Raw genomic sequence first — 25,325 nt, forward strand, 5'->3', positions numbered from 1 at the left:
GATCTAGATGTGTCTATAATGAGATCCTCACATAATTACGGCGAAGAAGAACTGACTGAGGGAAGTTAAGGGAGAGAGAGAGAGAGAGCAACTCTCGCGTGACATGGAAATGCAAAGCAGATAAAGGCCGCGAATCATCGGTAGCGATGGAATTACTCCGACTATCGATTCTCCCGCGATGCATTTTATCCCCTTGGAAGAAGGTAGCGTGCATGCAGCTCGTGAATCATGTATTCATTTTTCGCTCGGCCGGCGAGGAGCTCGGGCGCGCGTCAACATGATCCCGAAGCGATCGTTAAAGCTCATTATAAGTCGATCTTCATGCGGATAAGGATGTAACGAAGGTAAAAACCTATCAGCTTGTAAATTCCGATCCTGCAGATTTTGTATATATACGCCGGAAGATTAATCCTGCCATCTCTCGCAGTCAATATTATACCATCTGTCCGTGTAATCAATTTATACATCACAGTGTAATATTCTTAACGTTGTAAATATTTAATTATAGCGACATTGTTTTTTTTTTTAACAAGAGTGCACATCTTATTTGGAATAATCAATATAAACTGTTCAAATTAGCTTTCTCGACAACTATTAAAAATAATATATTTAAATTCGACCGAGCTAAAATTAATACCTTTATATGCACAGATATATCTGAATGCGCGTCTCTGAAGAAAACAAACCAATTCAAGCGAATTCTGTTAGTCAATGAGATCCAATTGTTGTCCGCAGACGTGTTTTCAAGAACTCTCTTTTGCCTTCCTTTGTGTCTCGCTATAGATTCTTCATCTTCCGGTAAATTCTGTTTCATTCATTCCGCTAACCCAGGAACGTTTGCGGCTTTCGATGTATGCACGCACTTCTCGAATGCGTACAAATAAAAATTTACCGACGTAGGACCGTCGTACAAGCCATCATATAATGACATATTGTTAGCGGCACGTTAGCACCTCGTAAATTTGAATGCGAATCCGATCCGAGTTATCAAGAAGCGAGCGAGAAGCAAGACCACCACCGAAGTTTATAAATTCTTCTCATCGGATTATTTAGTCCCGCAAATCTATGTCGTTAGTTGCGACAGTAAAATTATATTTATTCTTGCTACGAGGAACAAATATTTATTTTTTGCCTTGCTTAAATTCTTCACCGAACAATCAAAATGTAAAATAAGATTCTAGTAAAGAGATTACTTGTTCATTTTTTCCTCGCGTCATAAGTATGCGTTTTTCGAATATATCTCGCGTGTATACGATGTGTGATACGCATCTGCGTGTTTACATGCATCTTATACGGGCATCTGCTTCCTTCGCAACAATGTTTCGTACGTTTCATTACAGTTCTCGACGGACGCACGACGATTTCGAAACGTATCGTTGAGATCGCGGGAAGGTGGAGAACGCGTCGTAATTCAGATAAAATTGACGAAAAAGGATATTCGGAGCGAGGCAAAAGATCGGGAACGTGGTAGTTTCGCCGGGGCGTACAGAGTAACGTAATGATGGAGAGGAAAAAAAGACGTCGGTTAACAGCCGCGCGATCGCGCGGGATTAAGGGCGATATCCTCGCTCGCAGCGTGTATGTACTCGCTCCGCAGCCTCGAACTCGTTACCGTCGGCTGACTTCGTAAATTTCGTTAACGCGGGCTACCCTGCATTCCCGCCTTAACGAGCGTCCACGCGCTCGTTAGTATCCCTAAGGCCTTCGCTTAGGTACACCCTGTAAGTTAGCCGGGACTTGCTGCGCCCGCTAATTCGTAAGCGGCTACTCTCATTCGTCGAGAGTGGATGCAGCTCGGCTCTCCCGTGGAACGAGGTGATGCATCCTTCCTCAGGGGCGGATCTGCAGCGCCGACGTGCGAATCCGCGTGCCGGTGTCTTCGCGGAAAGTATCTCGTTCCGCTGTTTTCAGCACCCTGCTGAATCAGTTTAAGCGACGTCGACATTTTCCAACATAATACTTTTGCAGGTCGCTGCACGGTCGATCAATCTCTTTTTTTTTATTATAGAGAAATAAATCAATAATTAGTTACGAAATTAATAGTTGCATCTAGATCGCCGAAATAAAAATATTCTCGCGGATCATTTCGCAAATATTGTATAAATTATACAAATTCGGTATTTATAGTTCAAATAAAATCACGAAATAAGATTTTATCTTAATTTAGGCATCCGTTTTTATAATGACGTTAAAGCCGCTTCATGCCGCTCGAATATATAGAGCGATTATTTTTTATTTATATTAGATTGCACTTTTTTTTTATCGTAACGATGCAATTCAGTTGCCGCGTAACGCACACGAGGGCGCATCCTTCATAGGAGTGAATCAATCTGCATAATTTACACCTTAACGCCCGAGTTGACTAATTTTACGCTGCTGATTTTTATCTGAATCCCAGATTTTATTTTAATTGTGGCAACCGTGTTATTTACGTTCCGTACAGATACGAATCCGCTTAATGATACAATAATTTACACCGTGCGAAGTTAGTGATGCATAATAAGGCTCTGGGAAGTTCTTTTTAACGTGATTTACGACGCATCCGTGTGAAGCGCGTAATACGCGGCAAACTAAAATTCTTTCCGTGACATACAAAATTGCACTGCACAAAGTCGGCGCGCTGGCCGCGTGGAACATCGCACGTGATTTTTCGTTTATTTTGATTTATGTGGCTCAGTTCGTGCAATTACAGAAGCCTTGATGTCTCTAATCAAGTAATGACGTGCGTGTTTCTTTAGCGGAAGAAAAACTCAGCAATTTTTCAGTTTAAGTCTCTCTATTCTACTTCTAAAATTTTTTATTAAAAATAATTAATGTCGATATCTATCTTGATATCCTTATTTCGTTTCTTCAAGAGTTTATAGAGTACACGAAAGACGTGGGAGGCCGCGCTTTAACAGGAGGCTGCGTCCCTGTTACTGTGCGTACGTATCGATTTCTCGAGTATCAAGCTACCCGGCAGCATTAGCATGGCAAAGAAGGCGCCAATTTGGCCCTGATAGCGGCCTGCCATAAGAAACAGGGAAGGACACTATTCTATCGCGTGTTTTGTTTCAAACTGCTCGCTTTTTGCCTCGCCTATTATAGCTCGCGGTGCCTACTTTTCTATTTAATAACGGCGATACGTCAGTGCACTTGTCTTCTCCTGCAGCCGGAGACTATTATTTTCTCGCGTCTAAATCCACAAACGCGTACGTTATCCTTGATACGACGTGATTGAGCTTACGGAAAAAAAAATGGCCAAGTCACGAGAGAAACGCTCTCGCCGCTTACGCAATTATAATTGAGGCAAACTTCGTTGAGATCTATCTATAGATAGAATTCTTCCTTAATTAATTCCCCTCTTCGCACATAGATTACGGAGAATTAAATCTTACAAATCATTAATCCGACTCCGCCTGACAGTCGGAGTCGGAGGGAACGGCCGTAATGTAATTAAATTATTATTAATTGGACATTTAGATAGAGCCGCGATGGACAAATTGCCCGTCGTTCGATAAGGGCAAGATACACGGAGTTGCACCACATCGCCATAATGAACCATCATTGCCCGGTGCGTCGCCCAAGACTTATACACAAAGATAAATTACGGGCGGAATCCACAATGGAGTCTTTATCAGATTCGCCGGATTGCAACGTCGCGGCTCGCATTATTAGAGGAAACCCCTCTTCGACGGCGGAGAATCCGCGGCGTCCGGGGCGAAATCGTCATTCGCCATATAGTGTTAAATAATCGCGATGTTGCAAATTGCCCCCGGATCGCAATAATGCACCGCGCCGCGGGCGCTAAATTTCGTGGGATCACGCGAGAGAGAAGACTCGAGTTATATTCGCGAGGAGGAAATCACGGAGGTGCATCTATCAGACTTATCTGACGGCGCAGTACCTCTTGGCGAACGTCCGACAATCTTATTTATGGCTTGCAACGAGAAACAGACAATCAACGAAACGATTCGATTGAAGGCGATATCGTTTAATCGATCGCATTGTCCGGGCGAAGGGTAAAATATTTTCTAAAGAGTAAAGAGATAAGTGAGAGATAACGGCATGCGCTCGCGGCACCGATAATACTTTTGTCAAGCTCGATAGCAAGCGAACAATTGCTGAGTAAAAAAAAAATAAGTATTGCTGTAATTAACAATTGAGAACAGAATGGTGTCGAAAAATTTTTTCGGCTGCGAATAAAATAAAAATTTCTAGTTACACACACTTTAAAAATGTAACCCTTTAAAAATAATTGTCTTTTTTTTTATAAAAGCATATAGAAAAATAGTAACTACATTGTATATCTCGTGCATTAGAAATAATCAGTGGCACTCTTAAAAGCTGTCTTTACGTCAAATCCACAAAGTCAAGCTGACTTCCGTTTCGACGAAACGACTTCGACGTTTTATTATCATTTTCGCGAGTCAATTTACAGCGCCGCACGGTCGGTGCTTATACGTCCACCGGTCTTTTAACGGAGTCCCGCTTCAAGATAATACGAGAAATCTGGATACGACGCGGCCCGCAGCTGAGAGAACGCGCGATCGCAGCCGAACGTAACTTCCGCCGGGCGCTATCTCGGCACTCCACACCTCTATATACTTTATTTGGGCGTACATACGGCGGAGTGTGCGGTGCCGCGCTCACAGTGTGCTCACACGCGTGGCATGGATACAGACGGTGGCGGTACGTCAAGTAAACGGGATACGTATATATGCGGGCTCTCGTGTGTACCCGTCGAGGGTGTATTGGTGATCCGCACCCGGGTAAAACCCCGCCTCTCGGCTCCGTATCGCGCGATAACTCGATTACCCGCGATAACCGAGTATTTATTAGCCTGTGAGATTTCATTTTGATATCCGCCCCCTATCCCTTCTTCTCGCGGTCCTATTTGTCTCTCGGTTCTCTGCTGCCTTCCTCTTCTCGTTTCTCACTCATGCATACGCCTTTTCCGCGAGAATGAGAGACATCCGTCTAAAACTCTAAAACACCGTCGTTTCATATGTTTTCAAAAGTTATTTGTAAGAACAGAAACGGATAGCTTTTAATAAAATAATGATGTTTTCTCTTATCTCAATACCGATTTCATTTTTGTATAGCAAAATATATAGCTGTATAATACTTTTTTAATTTACTAAAATGATAATTAATGACTGTTGTATTTTATATTGAGGGCTATTATAGAGAACCTACATACATAGTTGGAATGTTTTTTCCCTTCCTTTTGCAGAATAATTTTGTCTGAACATTATTACGGAAGTCTCGAGGTGATTTCACATTTAAAAAGGTTATTTTATTGAAATTAAATTGGTTTTACAAGGGGTCGCGCGTGCACAGGGAACGATCGATCGTGATATACGTATGTATCGAATTACGAGCGCGGATTATCGTTGGACGAGGATCAACGCTCTGCCGGGGTGCACGATAATTATTTCTGCGTTAGCCATAATTATTGTCGGGATGGCAATTAATTCTTGCCGGAGCGGCAATTAATTTATTGTGGCTTGATTAATTACCGCATGGTAGGCGGGCGAGACAGTTCGTTACTGCGGCTGATTGCCCTTTTGCTGCACAATAAGGTCCATGGCTGGTAACGCCTCTTTTTTGCGGAAAGAATTTGGTGACAATTTGAGAGTTGATTGATGTACAGTGTTCACACATTGTCAATTAGATCTCAAACAGATAATCGCTCTGCAATAACGCGTGATATTTTTCCTCTCTTTTTTAAAATATAACGTCAAATCAGACTTTTTATCAAAGATTATTTCAACTTACGTAATCAAAAAAATATCATTATAAAAAAAAATTATAGGCAATAATATTAGCCTTCAATTAATAAAACGTTATAACAAGAAAATTATTCATATATTATTTTATATTTTAATGTAGAATGCATATCGACACTTTTTCATTCATTGTAATTAATATATAAAATGTTACAATGCTTAGTCTTTTTTTATCAACCAATAGCTTTCAAATCTGTACAAATAGTGCCACCTAAATTCACTCGTTAAGATTCATCCCGTCCATCACTTCATCTTGTATGTTATAAATATTTAAAACGAAGGCTGTCTTCGAATAATGTTCTTCTCATGTCGGACGAATCGAGAACCGGCCGTTCGATTAGCGCGTTTTTCTTCCGTTATCATGGGATCGAACGATAAATGACGGTCACGGTTCGTCTTGCGGATGAGATATTGTGTGGAGTTTTCACTTTTCATCAAATGGGATACCCCACATTTATGGCGGCGATTGACCGACGTTTTTGGATCCATCTCGTAAGACGAATGCGCTGTTTGGGAAACACGATTTGTTCCGTTCCGTGACCATTATGCCCCGAAACATCTGAAATTTTTCAAGATCAGCCAGGTAGATCTCCGGCTTTCGTCACGCCGGTTTCTAGATCCCTTCGCGAGCGATCACACGTGTGTCATATAAAATAGCACGTGTACATTCACAAATATAAATCTAAATAAAATAAATATAAATATTATATGTCATTATTTATGTATATTATACATATATAATTATACATATAATTTTTATAATTAAACAAAGTGACATCTTTTAAAAATCAATTAAGAGTTATTATTAGATAGTAGAATATAAATTACAAAACGCGCATGTAAATTAAAATATAAAATAACCCCAGAAAAATAAAACCAAAAGTTTATGAAAAAACATAAATAGACCTCTGATTAAAAGACAGTTGCTTTAAGATTATACAAAAAATATATAAAATAATATAATTTCAGATTAAATTCTTTAGATTTTTTTTTAAGACGTTAGTTAAGATGGGATTAAGATAAGATCGCTTTTAACTTATTCATTAAAAACATAAATTATTCCCACTACAGTAAGAGAGGCTAACATTGTATTTATACGAGGTACGAACGTCAGATAAGACACGTCAGAACGCAATCTTCTTCTATTATTTATTGGAAACCTTGATACACTCGAGCTTAATCATAAATATTATGAGTCATGATACAACACTATATTTACAGATAATTAATCGAGCGCAGTTGAGTCCTGATACTTAGCTTGATGCTCGATGGACGGAGGGGGTGAGGGAGGGGGGTGGGGCAGAGGCACGGGGATTTGTGGGATCAATGTGGAGCAATGAGAATCGAAGAGATGCTGTATTGTTAAATTATACGAAACGCGTAAAGAGGGGAACGACCAGGAGGGGAAATTAATATTTCACACACGGTGGCGAAAAATCGCGCGAGGTTCGGCAAATTTTCTGAATAAATATTAAGACGAGAACTGAGCTACGCGACTCTTTGGCGGGGCGGTCTCGTAAAATATTATTTAATCCTCGCTGGCCGTACACCCGATGCGATTCCGTGTAATTTTTATATGTCCGTTCCATTCTTTTTTCTCCTATTACAGTATAGGGTTCGCACCTTTGATGCTATATGTATATATAAGTATATAAACCTAGGCATATTCGTTTGTTATATAATGGATATTCAGTTAAACCTTATAACACATTATTCACGAACATTCAGGAACAATGAGATTAGGCCGCCAAATTAATAATGAAATTCAATTTCTGTGCACGGTTTTTTTGTTGGAAAATATAATGAAGTTTTTTATTTCTTAGAATTATGAGATGGCTTTGTCTTTTACGTTTTTAATATTATACAAAAAACGATACGAGTACGTATTTTAATTATATGTTAATTCAACATATAAAAAAGATTGCAGGATGTAAATTTTTACTTTATACATATTTTGTTCGTGTGAATATCTTCAGAAACAAATCATATATCACATATCTGCATTAATAAAAAAAAAATTATTCCTTTTATTTCATAAAATTTGTATAATTCTGTGTAATACTTTATTTAGATTTAAATTATTTTTTAGATTTATTTATCTGTTTCGTTTGATATTTTTAAGTTAAATATTAAATGTTCTTTCTATTAATTTATTTTACGTATGAATCGTTTTATTGAGTAAACTGAATCGCTAAAATTGTTTTCACGTTCCTGAATATGGCGAGTAATGTCACAGATAAAGACACATATAAGTACTGAATCTTATCAACGGCAATTAAGCGTCGTTACTGACGTTACGTGTTTGTTTTGATCTCTAAATGTGCCGTATGCGAGATCGAAGTAAGCAATAAAAAAAAAAAGAAGACATCATGTCGGATCGCAAGTAAACTGTGTTAAATTACCGATCGCCGAAGTGAAGATCGATGTCTTCGATCTGCTGATCGCACATTCGGCACCGAGATCGTGGCAATATCGACGACTTCTACCTCTAGTTATCGATGAGCGATAATTCGCTACGGATACCTCACTCGCGACATATACATCAATTGACGAATGAGTATCGATTAACACTTCGTTAAGTAAGAGAAGCGAGAGTATAGCAGCGAATATTATTTATATGTAAAAAAAAAGCGTTTGCACACAGAGGATCGATGAGACCTATTATATCCATGGGAGCCTGAATTATCAACGACTATCAAAATACGTAAGGCACTTCGCATTGTGTCAATCCCATGCTTATCTTAAGAAGTTAATAGAGAGACGAGTAGAGTACGCAACAATGTTTTTCTAAAATCGTTTACAAATCTGATTTTCTTTCGATTTATATAAAAAAAAAAGAAAGAAAAAATTTATTACCGCGCGTTGCATCTTTATCAGCCAATGTCGACTTATCAGTTATAGCGCAAAGTTCAGTCATTTATATCGACCATTTTCTATCTTATCGACGCATTCTTATATTACCGGCGGAGCCAGTCCTTAGCCCAGCTCCATGCGAACGATGCGAGGACATCGCAACTGATGGGGATGAAGCGAGAAGAAATAGACCTCCGCATGCTAGAAATGTTAGCCCTAGTTGATCCGGCCTTTGTGCGTCATGTAGCTTATACTGTCCGACAATAATTTTTCTCGCGCTTGCCGTCGCATTCGCGAACACATGGCTAGTATCGTACCGGCCATGATACAGAAGAAACCACAGCCGAGTCCCACTACTGTACTGGCCACCGTAGATCTCAAACATACTCTGTCGGTCGGCTCGCTAAATCCTACGTAAAAAAAAAAAAACAAATATAAATTCAAAAAGGGTGAAATTGTAATAATTATAATGCCTTAAATATATATACGTATACACGTTAAACATTTTCTCTCGTTAAAAATAATTTAATCGAATCGATGTCAATGGTATTGGTTCATCGACGTCGATTGACCAATTATTTCTGGCTAGTTACTTACATAAGCTTTTAAATTTCTTTTTGCGAGAGACAGAAAAATTACGCTCCAATTTTTTTTATAATTATTGAAATGAATTAATTATTTTTTACTTATTTTTATTGAAGCATTTCGTTGAAATTTTACAAAAGTTAATTGTAGGATTTACAGAATTTTATATTTGCAAGCTTTGTTCATTTGAAATCGGTGCCCGCCATAACGCAACTTATATAATAAACAAAACTATGAAAAACTGGAGCATCTCTCACTGAATGAAGTTATGATAAACGCACAGCTTGACATGTAATTGTTCTAACAGTAAAAAGTTCTATATGTATATATATCTGCTTTACCGGTGCGAGAGAGGCTGGTGGAATTCTGGAACAGTTCCGTGTCCGCCTCGCCTTCCTGAAGAACGCGAAGAGACTGGAAGAGATTCACTGGACGAGATTCTGACAAACCAGTTGCCGGCGTCGACAGCTCATCGATTTCCGGTACCGATCGCTTCACCACATTCTTCGCATTTCTCCAGTGGCAAGGTTGACTCTGAAATAGGGTGAATCAAGTTTAAATTAAAATTATCTATGAAACTGGAACATACGATTTTACGAGCACGAATAGTAAAAATGCCAAAAAGTGCTAAATGTCATTGCATAAAAGTATCATACAAAAATTAAAATATTCAATCATGTGTACATTTTTTATAAATATGTGAGAAGTATAGAATATAAATCCAAAGAGTTGAATACAGCATAAACATAAAAAAATATTAAATTTATATACCTATGATAAAAATTTAGTTAATGATTAAAAATATTTTAAAAGCAAATAATTTTAGAATATTAATTAAATCAATGAGTGTGATACTTAAATAGATTAAGAATGGGATAAAATCGATTGATAATGCACTAGGAAATATCTAGTTACCGGACATCTTCCGTGGCACATGCGAACGTCGCATTCGATATACAGAGCCGGCGATCCCGTAAACCTGAAGGTCTTCATGTACGCGAAGACCTGCGTCTCGAACAGGCCGCTCTCCGACCAGGAACCACGAAATCGACTGATCAGTTTGTCATCCACCGGACATCCGTATTGATCGATTAACTGAATCCTTTTATTCCCGCCATTATGAGCGTAACAGTCGTTTACGACGATATCAAAACCATCTACAAAGAAAATCGATAAAAAATATTCACATGTATTCGAAAATCATCAAATCTATCCATACATCTATGAAAACGATAAAATTTTGACTAATAAGTTATAATACACAGCAAAAAATATTTTTGTCAGAAACGATCCACTCAAGTTTTTGTCAAAATTTTGTGCTGACTTTTTAACATATTCAATGTTAATTATTATTTAACATATTCATTTAATTAAACATAATATGATTATGATATTTAAATATTTTGTATTACTCTCTAAATTTTTTGGAGTAAAATTTCACTCTAAAGACTTAAAGAGTGAAAATACTGCCACTCAAGTGGCCGAGTGACAGTATTTTCGCTCTTTTGGAGTGAGATTTCACTCTTTTGGAGTGAGATTCACTCTAGAAAATTTAGAGAGTAAATCAATGTTTAACATTTCTTGTGTCAAAATAACACAATTCATGAATAAGTGAACGAATAACATAAAAATAATGTTTTACGTAAACATAATGTTAAACATAAATTTTAACATAAATAAAACATGTATTAATTTAACATAAATGTTAATTTTACTGAAAAAATGCTTCTACAGTTTGCTTACAAATTGTGTTAGTGTAACATTTTTTTGTTAATTTCTTTACATAAAATTTATGTTACTTTTAACATATTCATTTTATATTGAATTAACACAAAAATTTAAGTTTGGGACACATAAAATATATTAAATTTATAACACAAATTTTCCAACTGTCTACAAAACATAATGATTCAAATTGCGGTAGATTTGAGAAGAGATTGCGATTTTAAGAACGCGGATAAATCAGATTCAGAGAGAACTGTTCTTAGAGATTTATTGTATAATTAGGTAAGAAGCGATGATTAGCTCTCACATGAAATATCATCACAATAACGAAACCAATTAGTCAAAGGCGGCAAGATGGGAATAAGATATGACGTCCTCTACCTTCTGACATAGATTTCGCGTGACATAAGTGATGTAGACGTAAATACAGAAGCTGACTCGTTAAAGCACAGACATCTGTCGTTACGTCGAAGCACCACACATTTTCATATCTCCTCACCAGCATTTCCGCATCTTTCGCAAATTACCGAGCTCGGACTGACTAGCCGACTGACAAAGTCTTTTGCTGTTCATCTTATACCGTTATCGCTGTCGAATGATAGCTCGGCGGAATCGGACGTCGTGTGATTAGGCTGGGCGTTGAGTAAGAAAAGAGATACACGAAAACGCATGTTGTAAATGGTTTCCAGGAACATTCATTCTTTGTTTCAATTTATTACGTTATTATTTCGTTTATTACTATTATTACAGACTCTTTGTCTTGGAGATTCATTTCTGAAAACATAACATAGACAGTCCGCTATTTTTGTAATTATGTTTGAGATAAACAAAAATTTTTTTTAGATTAGACTTACATTAGTTAAATTCTCAAGCACGTTTCTAAGAAAATAATAAAATCAATTTATCGTAAAAACAGTGATATGTGTGAATTTAATTGATTTATGTATAATAAGATTTTAATAGGCCATTGAACCATTAGTTGTTTATTAGTTATTTAACGCTAATAATTTTTTTATTTTTCTCTCTCTATTGTCTTGTTTATTGTCTATGTCAAGTGTTGCGAGCGGGTAGTAGGTCGAATCCATTATGTGTTCTGCAGACGATTTACGTGGCGAAGATGCAGTTAATGCTGGTGCGTATGAGTGCTTACCGTATTTGCTGCGCATGTAGATAATGAGAGTCAGGGGATCGCCGACGCGAACTGGTCCAGCCACTCTAGTTCCAGTGGTCCCGTAACCGTATCTGATTTCCATGTAGCACTCCGGAGGCTGGAGGGTGAAGACTACGGGATTTCCCGTGGCGACCCTGGAAGAAGGTGGGTGCGTAAGAGGCAGGAAGAATGCGTATCCGTTAGCTTCGCGAGCACAGTACGGCCTACTTCGCGCCATGCAGGATAGCACAGATGTTAGACATTATCGTAGATATTACGTAAACGCCTCGCGCGAAACGTTCCATCGCGGGGTTCGCGTAATCGGAGGTTTCCTGACGATGGATCACGTCATGTTCGCCTCTCGCGTGCATTATGAAAACGACTACGAGAGACCACTGATCGATATGACCCCTCCTGTACTGTTTCTGTACACGCTCGAAGCGTCCATCTCGACGCGTTCCGATATAGCCATTATCTCGACACTTTATTTCGAGAGAAGTATTGAAAAAAAAAAACAGGACTCACTCGACGTCGAGGAAGGGGAACGTCACCGTCTTCCAAAAGTCGTAGCCGTACTCGCACGTCACCTTGAAGTGTTCGTCGAATTCCTCCTCTATCAATGGATTGTACTGCACCGTGACCGTGTTCCACATGAGATTTTTCTGGAAAGACAATTAAGATTGCGAGCGATACGTCGTCGAGTCTTATTTCTCACGAAGAAGCCAGCCATCATATAATAGCGGTGTCTACGTTCCCGCGCGGTGTCTACGATGTGACATCTAATCTTCTCTAATTATCGAGATCAAAAATAAGTGCCGCCGCCGCCGCCGCGCCGTGTGCTCTCTCATTTTTCCCCGGCGCGGTTAATCATTATTATTCCTTGTCGACCGGCGCCGCGGTGCACGCTAAAGTATATAACGATCCGTCATACCGGGCGCGACGCTTCTCTTCGCGCTCGTCTATTTTACGTACCGTCGGATTCTTCCTGCTGTCCTGATGATGAGTGTTCTCGCCGAGGGTGCCGCACCGATTCAGCTGAATGTAGAACTCGTAGTAGTCGCGGCCCGTCCCATTAACGTACATGCAATCGGGATCGTACGAGTAGCCTGCAATTAAAAGCGATTATTCTTGTTCATCCGGAACGGCTCGGCCGGCCTGTGATACAGGCCGGTATCGCCATCGACATCGAATATCAACCGATATCTCGTCTATCAAACAATCTACCTCGCGGGCGTTTCTTCGATCTTACACGCGAGCGCGCGCGTTGCGCGAAGAACAGGCGGACCACGCTGTGGTGGTGCGAGTTTTCATTGCGAGCAAATGGGCGGTCAAAGCGTAAGTGAGGAAACGCGAGGTACTACCTATACTCGTTAGCGCCGGTGTGTTAGGAAGTCGGGGATTAAGGTAATCTGCCTTTTTTTTTTTCTTCAGTCGTCCTGTTAGATTCAATCACTGAGGGAGGCCTTCAGTGTTTCGCGAAGCTACTACATCCGCGTTGGAGCCACAAAGGCGCTCGGCTCATTATTGAAATGTTGATTAACGGACTCGTTATCGATCAACGAGAGATCGACTCGCGGATTGGCCAGAATCGAACAGGTGCGAGGAGGTTCGAGAAGAGGTCATCTTCCCCGTCGAAATGATTTGTGAAGAAATCACTTCGGTGATGACGGTGATGCCATGTTTTTGTTGCATAGGTGTCCACCGCCAGAAGGCACGGCCGCGATATGCTCTTCTTTCGAAATAACGGAAGTATCTTACTAGAACGGACAGATGGACTTATGACGGCGTAAGAAAAATTCTGGCGCGGCCGTTGTGGACGACCGCCGATCGCTTTACGATAATTTCCGCCATTACCTCGTTAGCGCGGACGTATACTCGTCTCACTGTCTGCCGAGGTAATTGCGGATGCCAGCGATGCGGCCAGTTATGCAGCCACATATTTTAGATTGCAGTATTATGTCGAACCTCCTGACCGTAATGGAGAGTGTAGCGCAAAACTCCCCAGTCATTCCGTCACTTTTTCGACACCGCGCCATTTGTATGATTCGCGTCGCGATATTTACATAAATCTTGTGCCAAACGTAAGCGTCGCTCAACTTCTAGCTTCAACATTATTGTTTGGCTACTTGTATATGTCATTAACATCGCAAAAATGTAATAGTATTTAATAAAAAAAAATATGTTTGAATAAATGGATACGATAATGGAAATAATTGTTCATTAATAAACCATTATCGCGCCATTAATTTTACCTGCTGAATACAAGAGGCCGGTGAAGGATCCGTTGAATCCGATCCTGATTTTCATGTAGTCGTCTTGACATTCCGCCTCGATATCTAAAATATAAGGTGTGATTAGTAATTATCCGTCGATTAAATGTGTCGATTAAATACATCGATTAAAAGAGTTGTATAAATTTTTTCTTATTTACACACTTGTTTTCTCCAACCGGCATTTTTCGCGATTAAATCTACATTCCGCTATTTTATATTTCGTTATACGTATAATTATATGTTGATTCATCAGCACGATAACTCTCTGTCTACATTTTCTTGTATTTGCGAAACTAAGAAGGTCTAGGTGGAATCTCCGATGTCGAAAGAGAAATGGAAAACTGTATATACGAGTATATGTACGAAGAAAAACGATGTGTCATGCCTACAACCGATATGTCGTTCGACATACATTTATTAAGAATTAAATTTCAGATAGTAAATTAAGCAATCATTGAAAACAAATATTTACTAATTATATACATATAAGACAGAATTTTTCAAATATAATATAAGTAATGTAATGTAAGTAATTTAAACAAATTATTTAAATACTTATATTATTTAAAAAGAATTTTTTGAAAGTATTTCAATGTATTGTGTGTTATCAATCGATGGCAATCTTCACGGCATTCCACGGAAAATGATGTAGCCAAGGATCGATTCTATTTAAGGAAACACACAATCGGCGATTCTCTTTTGCAAAAAGAAAGCTTTCTCGGTCAAGAAGGGCTCTCGGGACTAGCGCAAATATAGCGTTACCATATCGAGCCCGGTAATCGTCACTTCGAAAACGCGGATTCGTATTGAAACGGGAGGATCAATCGTAGAAGATCGAAACGTGCCGATCGGTCATTGTGTGGGCGTTTATACGTTTTGCCGAGAGTGCCTGTCGTCACTCGCGTGTAGAAACCGGGCGCGGAAAATCGCAGATTCGCGGATAGGAGCGAGCGGAAAACCGGTCGTCGATGACGAGTGAAAGTAAGTTGGGGGTCCCGTATAGGCGCTCTTCGTGGTAAGGAGCCGTTTCCACTGTAGCAACGTAACCGCAAAGCGGAATGGAGATTGATGGAGGATGAAGATAGTTACACTCGAGGTGTCCGCCGATGATACAACCTTTTCGTTTCGTGACCCACGCTCATCCCACGCACACCGTCATCGTAGGACGGCACGGCATCCTCGCATGATACCTTGAGCACGACGAATGCTATATTTAATTGGATGTCATCATTGGATATCATATAAGGGTATAATCATTTCTATATTTCTCGGAATAAGACCGCAAAATTACTTTGATTTAAATTAATTCCGACGCAATTTTTCTTTAAAGCAAAAAAAATGTGTTTATAAAAAAAATTGTTTATAAATTATAAAAATAGTTCATAAAAGAGTCTATAAAATTTTTATATTTTTAATTTAAAATATATTTTTAATTTAAAAAACAGTTGCTAAAAGACGTTAATATTTAGTGATTAAAAATTAATAGATCAATCTCGATTTGCTTAGAATGGAACAAACGGAAGAGATGAGAGAAAGACTGACAGTCGTTGTCACAGACTCGTGGAAAAATAATAAAAGGATAAGTAGTGATGGGAAGATAGTTACACCGGAGGCGCATGCCGATGATACAACCGTTCCGTTTCACCCTCGTCCTACGCATCGCGCCGTCGGTCGCGAGTGTGCCGAGCGCATTTTCGAGCGGCCGCACGTACGTACGTATATACGCTGCACGTATACGCGCGTATTAGAATTGCGGATACCGCGTGCTTTGTGTTCATCGTCCGGCAAAACTCTGTCAGTGGGCAGACAATGGGAAGAGTTGAGCAACGCTGATATTTGCTCCAACGTGCCGAGAGCGGTCACGGAGAGACCGCGGTGGATATAGTCGGGTTCCTTTAAGGTTCCCCTCCGGTGCCGTTTTTCAGCACACGTTGGATTCAACTTTTGACGCTTGGCACTATTACTTATTCGATCCGAATCGAAATCGGCCGAAAAATCAGCTTCTTCCAAGGAGCGCGCGCGCACGCGGCAGAAAACCGCGTGGGAGAAGTAAAAGGGAACGAGGTAGCAGAATGGACTGCGAACCCCGAGGACGTATGAGAATCGAGCGGGATGCCGAGGAGGATACATTAAACCTAATGGGCTCTCTTTCGCGTAATTGACGATACCGCGGGTGGCCTCAAGTTCCCGCAGAGAACGAGCGGCTCGACTTTACGACTTCATTGAACCGAGCGGGCTTCATAGGTCGGGCGTAACATTCGTCATTGCCAATGGCAGCCTCATCCAAATGTTTTAGGAAATTTACCGTAGCAGTGCGATCATCGATCGTCCCGCCGCGCTCGGAGGAGGCTCGGTACACGGTCGGTCTTATCAAAAATTGTATCTGGTTGATTGTCTCGATTTTTCGCAAATCACACGTAGAATGATTTATCAGAATGCATGCAGAGTGAAATAGATTTATGTGAGTCGCTTATAACTCAATCCTTTTCGATACCTGCGCTAAAGACGAAACCATTGTCTTGCAATGGAAAAAGAAGCGAGAAGCCTGCAACGCCTCGTTCATAAACTTACGTAATAGTAATTTCGAGAATTATAATTTTACGATTCTAATATTGATTCTGTATGAAGTTCATGAATAATAGATGATCGTATATATCTTCATCCCACATGAATAATAGGGTATCGGTGAAGCAAATTGCCGTATAATGATTTAGTTAAGAAACATAAAACGATTAATTGCAAACGACAAAAATGCAAAATGTGGTGTAATAGACGCTACGTTCCGGTCGAACGGGCCTGGCCGACGAGGGAAACGACGCGCGTCGTTAAGCGCACTTTTCTCGCAGCGCGGTTTCCAAGTACGGTCGTAATTTTCCGCAAAGCGCAATTAAAAGGGCTCGCTTTGGGAGGCTTTGATAGCGGCGTATATGCGATTCCCATCCCGTAAATATTATTTATTTACATTATCACGAAACACGCTGTAATTTTCTCCGGGAGTACCGGGCGATGATGCCTGGCTTACGTTGATTACTCGCCATATGCACGAATATATATATACAGTGAAGTGCGTTCAGGCATTCACAATAAACTTCCAGAGAGGCTCCAGAAAAATCGCGTATGCGGCGGATGAGCGTAACACATACGCGCGCCATAGGATATTATACGCACGCGGTAGGAAATTATTAATTTTGTTTTCGCATTGTCTATTATTCTTTCATAACGGGACACCGGCGTCGTCGGGCGCTATTAGTGTCTTGTTCCACTGGCATTAATTACCGCCGCGCACCCGCTACGCCGAGATTAAAACTGAGGCATCGGCCGATTACGAGTTTTTAGCGAGACATCGTTGATTGAGCCTTCGCTGTCGCGGGGAGACCGGTTTTACTCGAACAGGATGGAAAATTCATTCAGCAAAGTCACTTCAGAGGCAGATAACTGCGTCGCGCGTTAAAGTTGTTGATCGTTGTAAATTTGTTCTATTTCTGCAAATACGATTCAACGGCGTTTACAGCGCAAATTAAACGGAAAATCGATCGCTCTAAGAGAGGATTGCGCGAAAAGAAAACGCATCAGAGTTTAATAATAAACTGCAGCTCGGGGAGGATCCCGCTCGTATATTACACCGCCATGAATTCGAGATAACATTAAATCATTCAAAGAATTCCCGCGGACTCGACGACATAGCTTCACGTCATCGTACGCGCCGGCACGAGAAGATCAGGGGGAAAAAAAAATTAACGTAACGGCCGCTCATAAACATCATTTTCATTGCGACGCGGCGTCGCAATTTTCTTCGGGGAGAAAAAGCGATGCCCAGAAACGAGCTGTCGTCGATTACTCGGCGCTATAACATATATACGACGCGCCGACGAGATACACCGTGCACCGGTGTGTACCGTGTGCTCGAGTTTCCACGAGGCAATCGCGGCGGATCCAGATGCCGGATAATGATGATCGCGCGGGACGATGATGACGGTCCTCGGGGCCTCGATGACGACGATGCGACGACGATTGCAGATGCCGTCGGAGGAGGAGGTGTAGGTACGCCGGCAAAGAGCGCGAGGTGGTGTACTATCTCTGCCTCCTCCTCCTGTACCCTCGATGTCAGGAGCGTCGTACGACTTTCCGACACCGTTTTAATTGCCTCCTCTCTAACGGTAGCCACTCGCCATCGCACTCTCTGAATTCCCGGGCGCGCTACAGGCACTCTCGGGGGACTCTCGAGGATGGACGCGGATACGTTCGCGCGGCGCGCCACGGCAATTCTTCCAAGTTCAATCGACCGAGACACCGGAGGGAAGTACTTTTGTCCTTACAACTCGCGCCATCCTCGCGCCGGGCCTATCTCGGGCCTTCTTCTCTCTCGGCCGGACAATGGACAAAAATAACGGATCGACATGCTAAAGCGACGACGAGAAGCCGCCGCTCCTTCCTCCGGAGGCACACTGACCCACCAGACCGATACCGTAGACGCTTTTTGTCGGCGCTTTTATTCGGACGGGAAATAGCGGATCGCGCGCCCGTTTACGCCCCGATATAACGCGCGTCAGTCCCATCATTCGAACGTCCTCTTGATCCAAATACGTGTTCCCTCCCCCCTCCCCACTGTCTCTCTTTCTATCTCACGCGCGGACGCAATAACGTAATCACAAGCTAAATTGAGTCGATATAATCCATTATCGACCAAATAGAGATTTTCTGTTGGCTCTCTCGGATCGACATAATCAATACCCCTTCGTAACGTATTTCCGCTGAATTAGCGTCTTGATGCGAGCCGCCATTACGGCTACTTACAAACCAGGAAATTTCTATTAGCTCGGGAGATTGTGCGGGCTGACGAGTAATTGCCTTATACAGGGTGTACCCACACTTGATTTATATTTAATTTACCTCACCGAAAACGCTCAAGCTGCAGACTGTCGGGACTTGCTAATTACGGCACTTACCGAGAAACCGTTTATTTTAATATTATCATCAAATCTATCTACACGATAATGATGGAATTCAGCAAAGAAGAATAAAAGTACGCTGCCTTCGTACTCACGTTGCACTCTCGTCGTGTTGGGCCTGTATCTTCGGTGCTCGCGGTCCCAGGTTTCTGGATGTCTCCTCCAGTCATCGTCGCCGACTGCGCCTGTACCTCCGTTTCCGGAGAGGGCCTGCAAGCCTTGAAGAGTTTGAAGAGCCTGAAGATTCGGATTCAACGGTCGAGTCTTCAACGAGGGAACTGGCACGTAACCGGCGCCATCGCCAACGTACACGACCTTCGAAGATAATAGAAGCATTGTTTATGAATACAATTTTAATACAATATATAGAGAATTGTTATTTGAGCAACTTATATCATGATCTAATATTTCTTTGATAATTAATATATTTTCAATTATTTAATAATTAATAATTAATTAAAATACAACTAGATCTCAGTGGACAGTGAATAGTGTTAATTGATCCTTATAGAAGCAATTTGTCAACTTAATAAAACGTACACGGAAAGAACGATTTTGCTGAATGCAGATCTGAAAATAATTTTTGTTGGACAATCAAAATAATTTTGTTGGAAAGCCAAACTGATTGCTAGAATATCAAAATAATTTCGTAAAGTTAATAATGATAAGCATTTTTAACTTTCCAACAAAATTATTTTCAGATCACGTCCAACAGGAATTATTTTCAGAGAGAGAAGAGCTTACAAGAATTTTATTAGGCAAAAAATTTTTGTTATTATATGTGTGCCTAATTAAATAAAATTATTGCACGTAATGTTTACGCTCAATTACTGTTTCTCAGAGCTATCGCAATCTCGCAAAAATATATCGATAATCGATATCTGAATCAATGCTAGCGTAACGTATAAGCATTACCACATATTTCGCATAATTACATTATTATCAAGAGAAACAGTTCAAGCGGAGCAGACTTGATCGTGGACACTAATAATCATAATAAGCGACCGCCCGCGCCAAATTCCTGATTCCTATACTAATGATATTCATACGGGAAAGCTCGGCAAATGAACACGAGGAATCCGCTAACGAGTCGTAGGTAGTGATTTGCAGGTTCAAAGCCGTTAGCCCGCGCATTGCGGTTGGGAAGCGGGATTCTGGCGAAATATTCTCTCGGCGTATATACACACCGGCCTCGCGCGATACGGCTATGCAAAACTACTCCTGTCGAGCCGGGAGCCCTGACCTCTCCTACGTTAACGATCCGATTTAACCCCCAGCCTGTACGGATCGCTACCGCTCGAACGGTGAGAAAGGGCGAGAAAAAGCGCCGGGGGTCGAGACCACGACGAAGAGGAGAAACACGCGGAAGAGGGGAGGCACGGTGGGTGGGTGTGTGTGTGTGTGTGTGTGTGTCGGCGCGGCGCGGCGTCGGTCGCGGCGAGTCCAGGGAGGCGAAAAGGGAGAGAAACGGTGGAGAGAACCCGACGAGGAAGTCTGAAAAACGGACAGCACGAGTAGCGCGTGACTAACGCTTTACGAGCTCATTCCCCCGTCCGAGCGTGAGTACCCGAGGGCCTTCCATCCGCGTACGGGTGCCGCGCACAAGAACAGGCGCAAGAAGACCGAATAAGACGACGACGGGGCGGGGGCGGCTCCGAGGGGTGGAAGGGAGGGAGGATATTGTGCTTTGAGCCGCTTGTCAGCGAGCACGACGCGCGAGAGCGCGGCAGGTAGATACTTACTCGGGCGAATCGGCCGCGGGGCGGGAAGGGAGAAAAGGGGAGGACGGGCACGTGGTTAGTGGTGAACGCGAAACGGCGATGAAAAAAAAAAATTGCGAACAGCTTCCATATGCCGTGACGAAAAAAACCGCCGCGCCATTCCGTTCCGGCCGCCTCCTCATCCTTACCGATTCTCCATCTCCTCTCCTAGCCTCTCTTACCCCCCCTCCCCTCCCCCCTGTTCTTTCGCTCTTCGCACTATTCTCGATGAGAGACGTTCCGCCTGTGGTCCGACGCGACATAGGCTGCCACCCCGGGATAAGACCGCGCGCGCGTATAGATCGGCAGGGAAATTGCCTCTCTTCACGGATTCCACTTTTGAGGAATTTCAGGAACTCGGGTACGAGTATGCTGCCGGGAAACGGAGCGGGGCCTCCCCTCCTCTCCCAGACGAGCGAAGTGGCGTACGGCGTTTATGGGCCAGTGGAGTAGTTAGAGGATCGTTCCTCTGGCAAAGAAGCCGGGTGCGCTGCGAGAGCCGCCCGGGTGTCTGATGTACGTTCCGCGGAAAATGACCGGCAGTCTTTGAATCTTCCGCGGTATCTCATCGGAATGCATTACGGACGATAAGTGCCGATTACCTTCGGCTCCTGCTATGCTTAACTACGGTATTAACTGTACTACCGGGGCTACGTAGGAAATGCAATAACACGAAATGCTCCTTCGTGTCGAATGCGTTGCCGCTGCCGCTGCCGCCGCGCTGCGCCGATTCGATCTTACGTCTCGGAGGCTCGCTCTTCGCACGACAACGTCTTCCGTTTCGTGGGCTCTCCTATTCCACGAACTTATTAGTTTCAATTTAACACAAATCTATTTCCGATAACTGTTTCGAAAATTAGCATTCGCTCGGCTAGGCAATTCGAGGTAATATTTGTACGCATTAACATTTGTACGCATCCGGCGATATAGGCAGCGCGCAATTTGACATTGAATCCCGCGGCTTCTGTATAATAAGAACATTTTCCTTAATGATCATCGACATCCGCGATATAAACTCACGTTTCTTCGAAAGAACCAAGTAACCGTTTTCTCGTTTTGCTCCACACTGGGAGATGACGTCAACGGACGTCAGCAGATTTCTTGTTTTCTTTTTTTTTTTTTACTCGAGTGAATGTTAATTTCTTCCGAGGACTTTATTTGATCAAGTCGTATCGTGATATGCGCATTCATGCAGTGATTAACGGTAGCGCGGTTAGAGTGTCGAAAGTCATTAAATCGGAGTAAGATCGCTCGGATGACTTAGATAAATGCACCTATCTCTTTAGAATCTTCTCCCAAGATTCAGTTGTTTGTTGAAGCGTTGCTTAGAGCTAGAAGATCGAATTCTGTTTAAGCGTGAAGTTAATGTGAAAATTTTATCACACAGGAAAAAAAAAATATTCTCATATATATAAGCAAGAATATTATATAATTTTTTTAGAAGTTTTTTTTAGTCTTAATTTGAATTTGTATTGATGTATTGCAGTTACTCAATTTGAGACTAAAAATCTTCTATATAAAAATTAATATTTTTGCTTATGTATACAAGAATATTCATCTTCGTTTAAGATTAATTTTCTTCTGTGCAGTTACGAAAATGTACCGAACAAAAATTAATTTTTTTTATATTAATTTTGCGCTATACAGATGTTATAGATCTTTATTTTTAATACTAATATTTTACTCATTTTTAAAAAATACGCGTGTGATAAAAAATAATCCGAGGCGACTGAAAATCTATTACGTTGCGTCAAATCGGCACTTTTATAGTTATCTGACTAATGATTTTCATAGATGTAGCGTCTGCCTCACAGGACGATTTAAAATCGTCGAGACAGCTCTGGGCTACGCAGTGCACTTCCGTGCGATTAGTCTTCGCTTCTCCAATCGGAACGGACGGAAACACGCTGCAATACGCAACGCAGATGAAATTGATCTTGTCTCCCGTTTCGCAACGGAACGCTCGTAGGCTAAATAAACCGCTTCTGGTGCTCTTTCTCTCTTTCTCTCTCTCTCTCTCTTTCGTGTAATGGGGCGGCCTTTCCCCGCGGAGAATCACGCGGCGGCGCAAGAAGCGATCTATCCGCTCGCAATTTGCGATATAACGAAGGTCGCGCACGGACGTGGCCGCGATATATACCCTTTCTCTCTATTCTACTGGAAACTGGTTCACATTTTTTCGCGATCGAAATCGATTCCGCTCGAAAACTAGTTTAAAGGCAATCCGAAGATCATCGATAAAGAGCGATTAATCAAAGGAATAGCCTTTATTCTGCAGCACTTCTCCGCGAGCTGATGCATCCCGGGCAACCTTCTGCCCTTCGTTTAGAAAGGGCCTGCGGCATTTCCTACGCGCCATGGGAATGTGGAAGATGGGGGGGGGGGGGAGGAAGGGGAAAGGAGGAACGTAGTTAAACGCGATCGCACAATAATTGATTTTCGTTGAAGGCCGATTTTTCGCGATTTTATAGACTGATACCGATCGCACCGGCGAAGACGAGAGTCACACGAGGAGAGGCGAGACGATCGATCGGCCGGCGTCCGTCCGTGTGGATCTTCAGGAGGGATTTTTCCCGCTCTCGAACGAGGACATGCCGCGCCGGCGCGGCGACCGATCGAGGCGTCGTCTTTGCTGCGGTTAACTGTCGGCGTTACCCTTTTTTACTCTCTTGAATATCATAGCGGATGCAGAACACCTGCATCCAGAGGCTCTCCGCCGTGCGCGGCCTTGTACGCGCGCGCGCGCGAGCATTCGTTAACTGAGAAATCACGCAAAACTGAACAGATGGGCAAGTATCATTCCTACGCTTCCTTTTTTCCGCTCCGCTCTCGTCCGACTCTCCTTTTTTTTTTAATCCACTTTCGAGGAAACCGTTTGCCAATTAAATATAACTGGACGCGGACGCGATCGGTGCAGCGCGGCAGATGCACGCGCACACCTTTCATCTTACTTCTCTCACTTTCCTCTTTGTTGTCACACGCCACGATATTTATTGTCAGAAATCTGTAGGACTCTCCCGGATGAGAGGTTTTATTGTCTATTGAAACGTCTGGCTTTAATAACTTGGTGATGCAATAAATAAAAACGTGACGCTAATGTACATTTTTTTTATCCCAACAAATTGCAACTTTTTTTTATTTCAATCGGCAATAATGTTGAGGGTTTTTTTTTTAAGGTCGTAGTGAAATCTTATAACATTGATCGCGAAATGTGATAATTCCGGACAATTTAAATCTAATAATGATATCAACTGACTTTACCCGGCCTTTCTTATACCGTTTGCCGTTTTCACCAGTCAATCGCAGCGTGGAAAAATAAATAAATGTTTCTATAAAGATAACGGAACAAAGAAATGGCAGATCGGGGAGAGAAGCTTCTTGTGCAATATCTATCATGAATTTCAATAAGTAAGTGCGCAACGCGAAACAAATTGGCGATGCGTGACTTACAGCATCGTGGTCGCTGGCCTCGTGAGTTAACGCTTCTCTGGTTTCGTTGTGAGAGGCAGGGGAGGAGGACTCATCCTCGTCGGGTCCCGATCCGCTGCCCGCCCAATAATCCTCGGTCGTGTCGTCGATGACAGAATCCTCGGAATTTCCCTCCACTTCCGTGTTCTCATGGCCGGTCGCCTTCGAAAGGAAAATTGTCTCCTATGAGATCCTGTGCCCTCTGCGAGGATTGCCGTATATTATGCGCGATGTTGCAAGCAAGATATATATTTACCTGACACCTTAGCGTGACCGCCGTCAGCATCCAGACACAGATGTATCTGCAACAATACGTAATTCGTATTAAAATGACGTGGAAAGTTGCCTTCGAGAATATTACATAAGACGCAAAACTACAAAATTGCGTTGCAAAACCTCCGTCGAAATACGTAGACGTGTATAATAAATTTTTCGTTTTAAATCCGGAGTGCATTGTATTAAGGCATTGCTCGTGAAATGTGACTTGGAGAGTTAAGTTACGAACGTAACTCTCGAATCTTACGCTAGCGTGGCGACCAAGGACGATCACGCGGAGGCCGTTATACGAAGGAAAGCGATTACGACAGTGCAACGGCAGAAGCCTCCGTGAAACGTCAAGCGGACAAGACGGATATCACGGTGGAAGGAATGCGATTAGACGGAAAAGAAACGAACAAATCTCGGATTTAATGATATATATATATATTCTCATGTGCGTAATACATATATATATGTATATATATATATATATGTATATATATTACGCACATGAGAATATCGTGAGGCGGATC

At 42.0% G+C, this 25,325-nt stretch overlaps 1 protein-coding gene across 1 annotated transcript; it reads right to left on the minus strand.

The window, feature by feature from the left end:
• Nucleotides 1–7,893: 7,893 nt before the first annotated feature.
• On the minus strand, nt 7,894–24,830 carry LOC105452874. The gene is made up of 10 exons (XM_011694399.1): nt 24,791–24,830; nt 24,517–24,696; nt 19,402–19,621; nt 14,337–14,420; nt 13,057–13,190; nt 12,610–12,746; nt 12,085–12,239; nt 10,125–10,366; nt 9,551–9,743; nt 7,894–9,034 (listed from the first exon to the last, which is right to left on the minus strand). Exons 1-10 carry the CDS (start codon nt 24,818–24,820, stop codon nt 8,841–8,843), a joined length of 1,569 nt encoding a protein of 522 aa, XP_011692701.1. The 5' UTR covers nt 24,821–24,830; the 3' UTR covers nt 7,894–8,840.
• Nucleotides 24,831–25,325: the final 495 nt, after the last annotated feature.

The sequence above is a fragment of the Wasmannia auropunctata genome, unplaced genomic scaffold (genome assembly GCF_000956235.1).
Source record: "Wasmannia auropunctata unplaced genomic scaffold, wasmannia.A_1.0 LD336026.1, whole genome shotgun sequence".
In the NCBI taxonomy this organism is placed as follows: domain Eukaryota; kingdom Metazoa; phylum Arthropoda; class Insecta; order Hymenoptera; family Formicidae; genus Wasmannia; species Wasmannia auropunctata.

Excerpts from the sequence above, each read along its gene's own strand:
- LOC105452874 (XM_011694399.1), bottom strand. The coding sequence starts at position 24,820 with ATGCTGACGGCGGTCACGCTAAGGTGTCAG. Across the intron at positions 12,240-12,609 it reads TTCCCCTTCCTCGACGTCGA|GGTCGCCACGGGAAATCCCG; the intron begins GTGAGTCCTGTT and ends ACCTTCTTCCAG. Across the intron at positions 10,367-12,084 it reads CTACATGCGCAGCAAATACG|ATGGTTTTGATATCGTCGTA; the intron begins GTAAGCACTCAT and ends TTTTCTTTGTAG.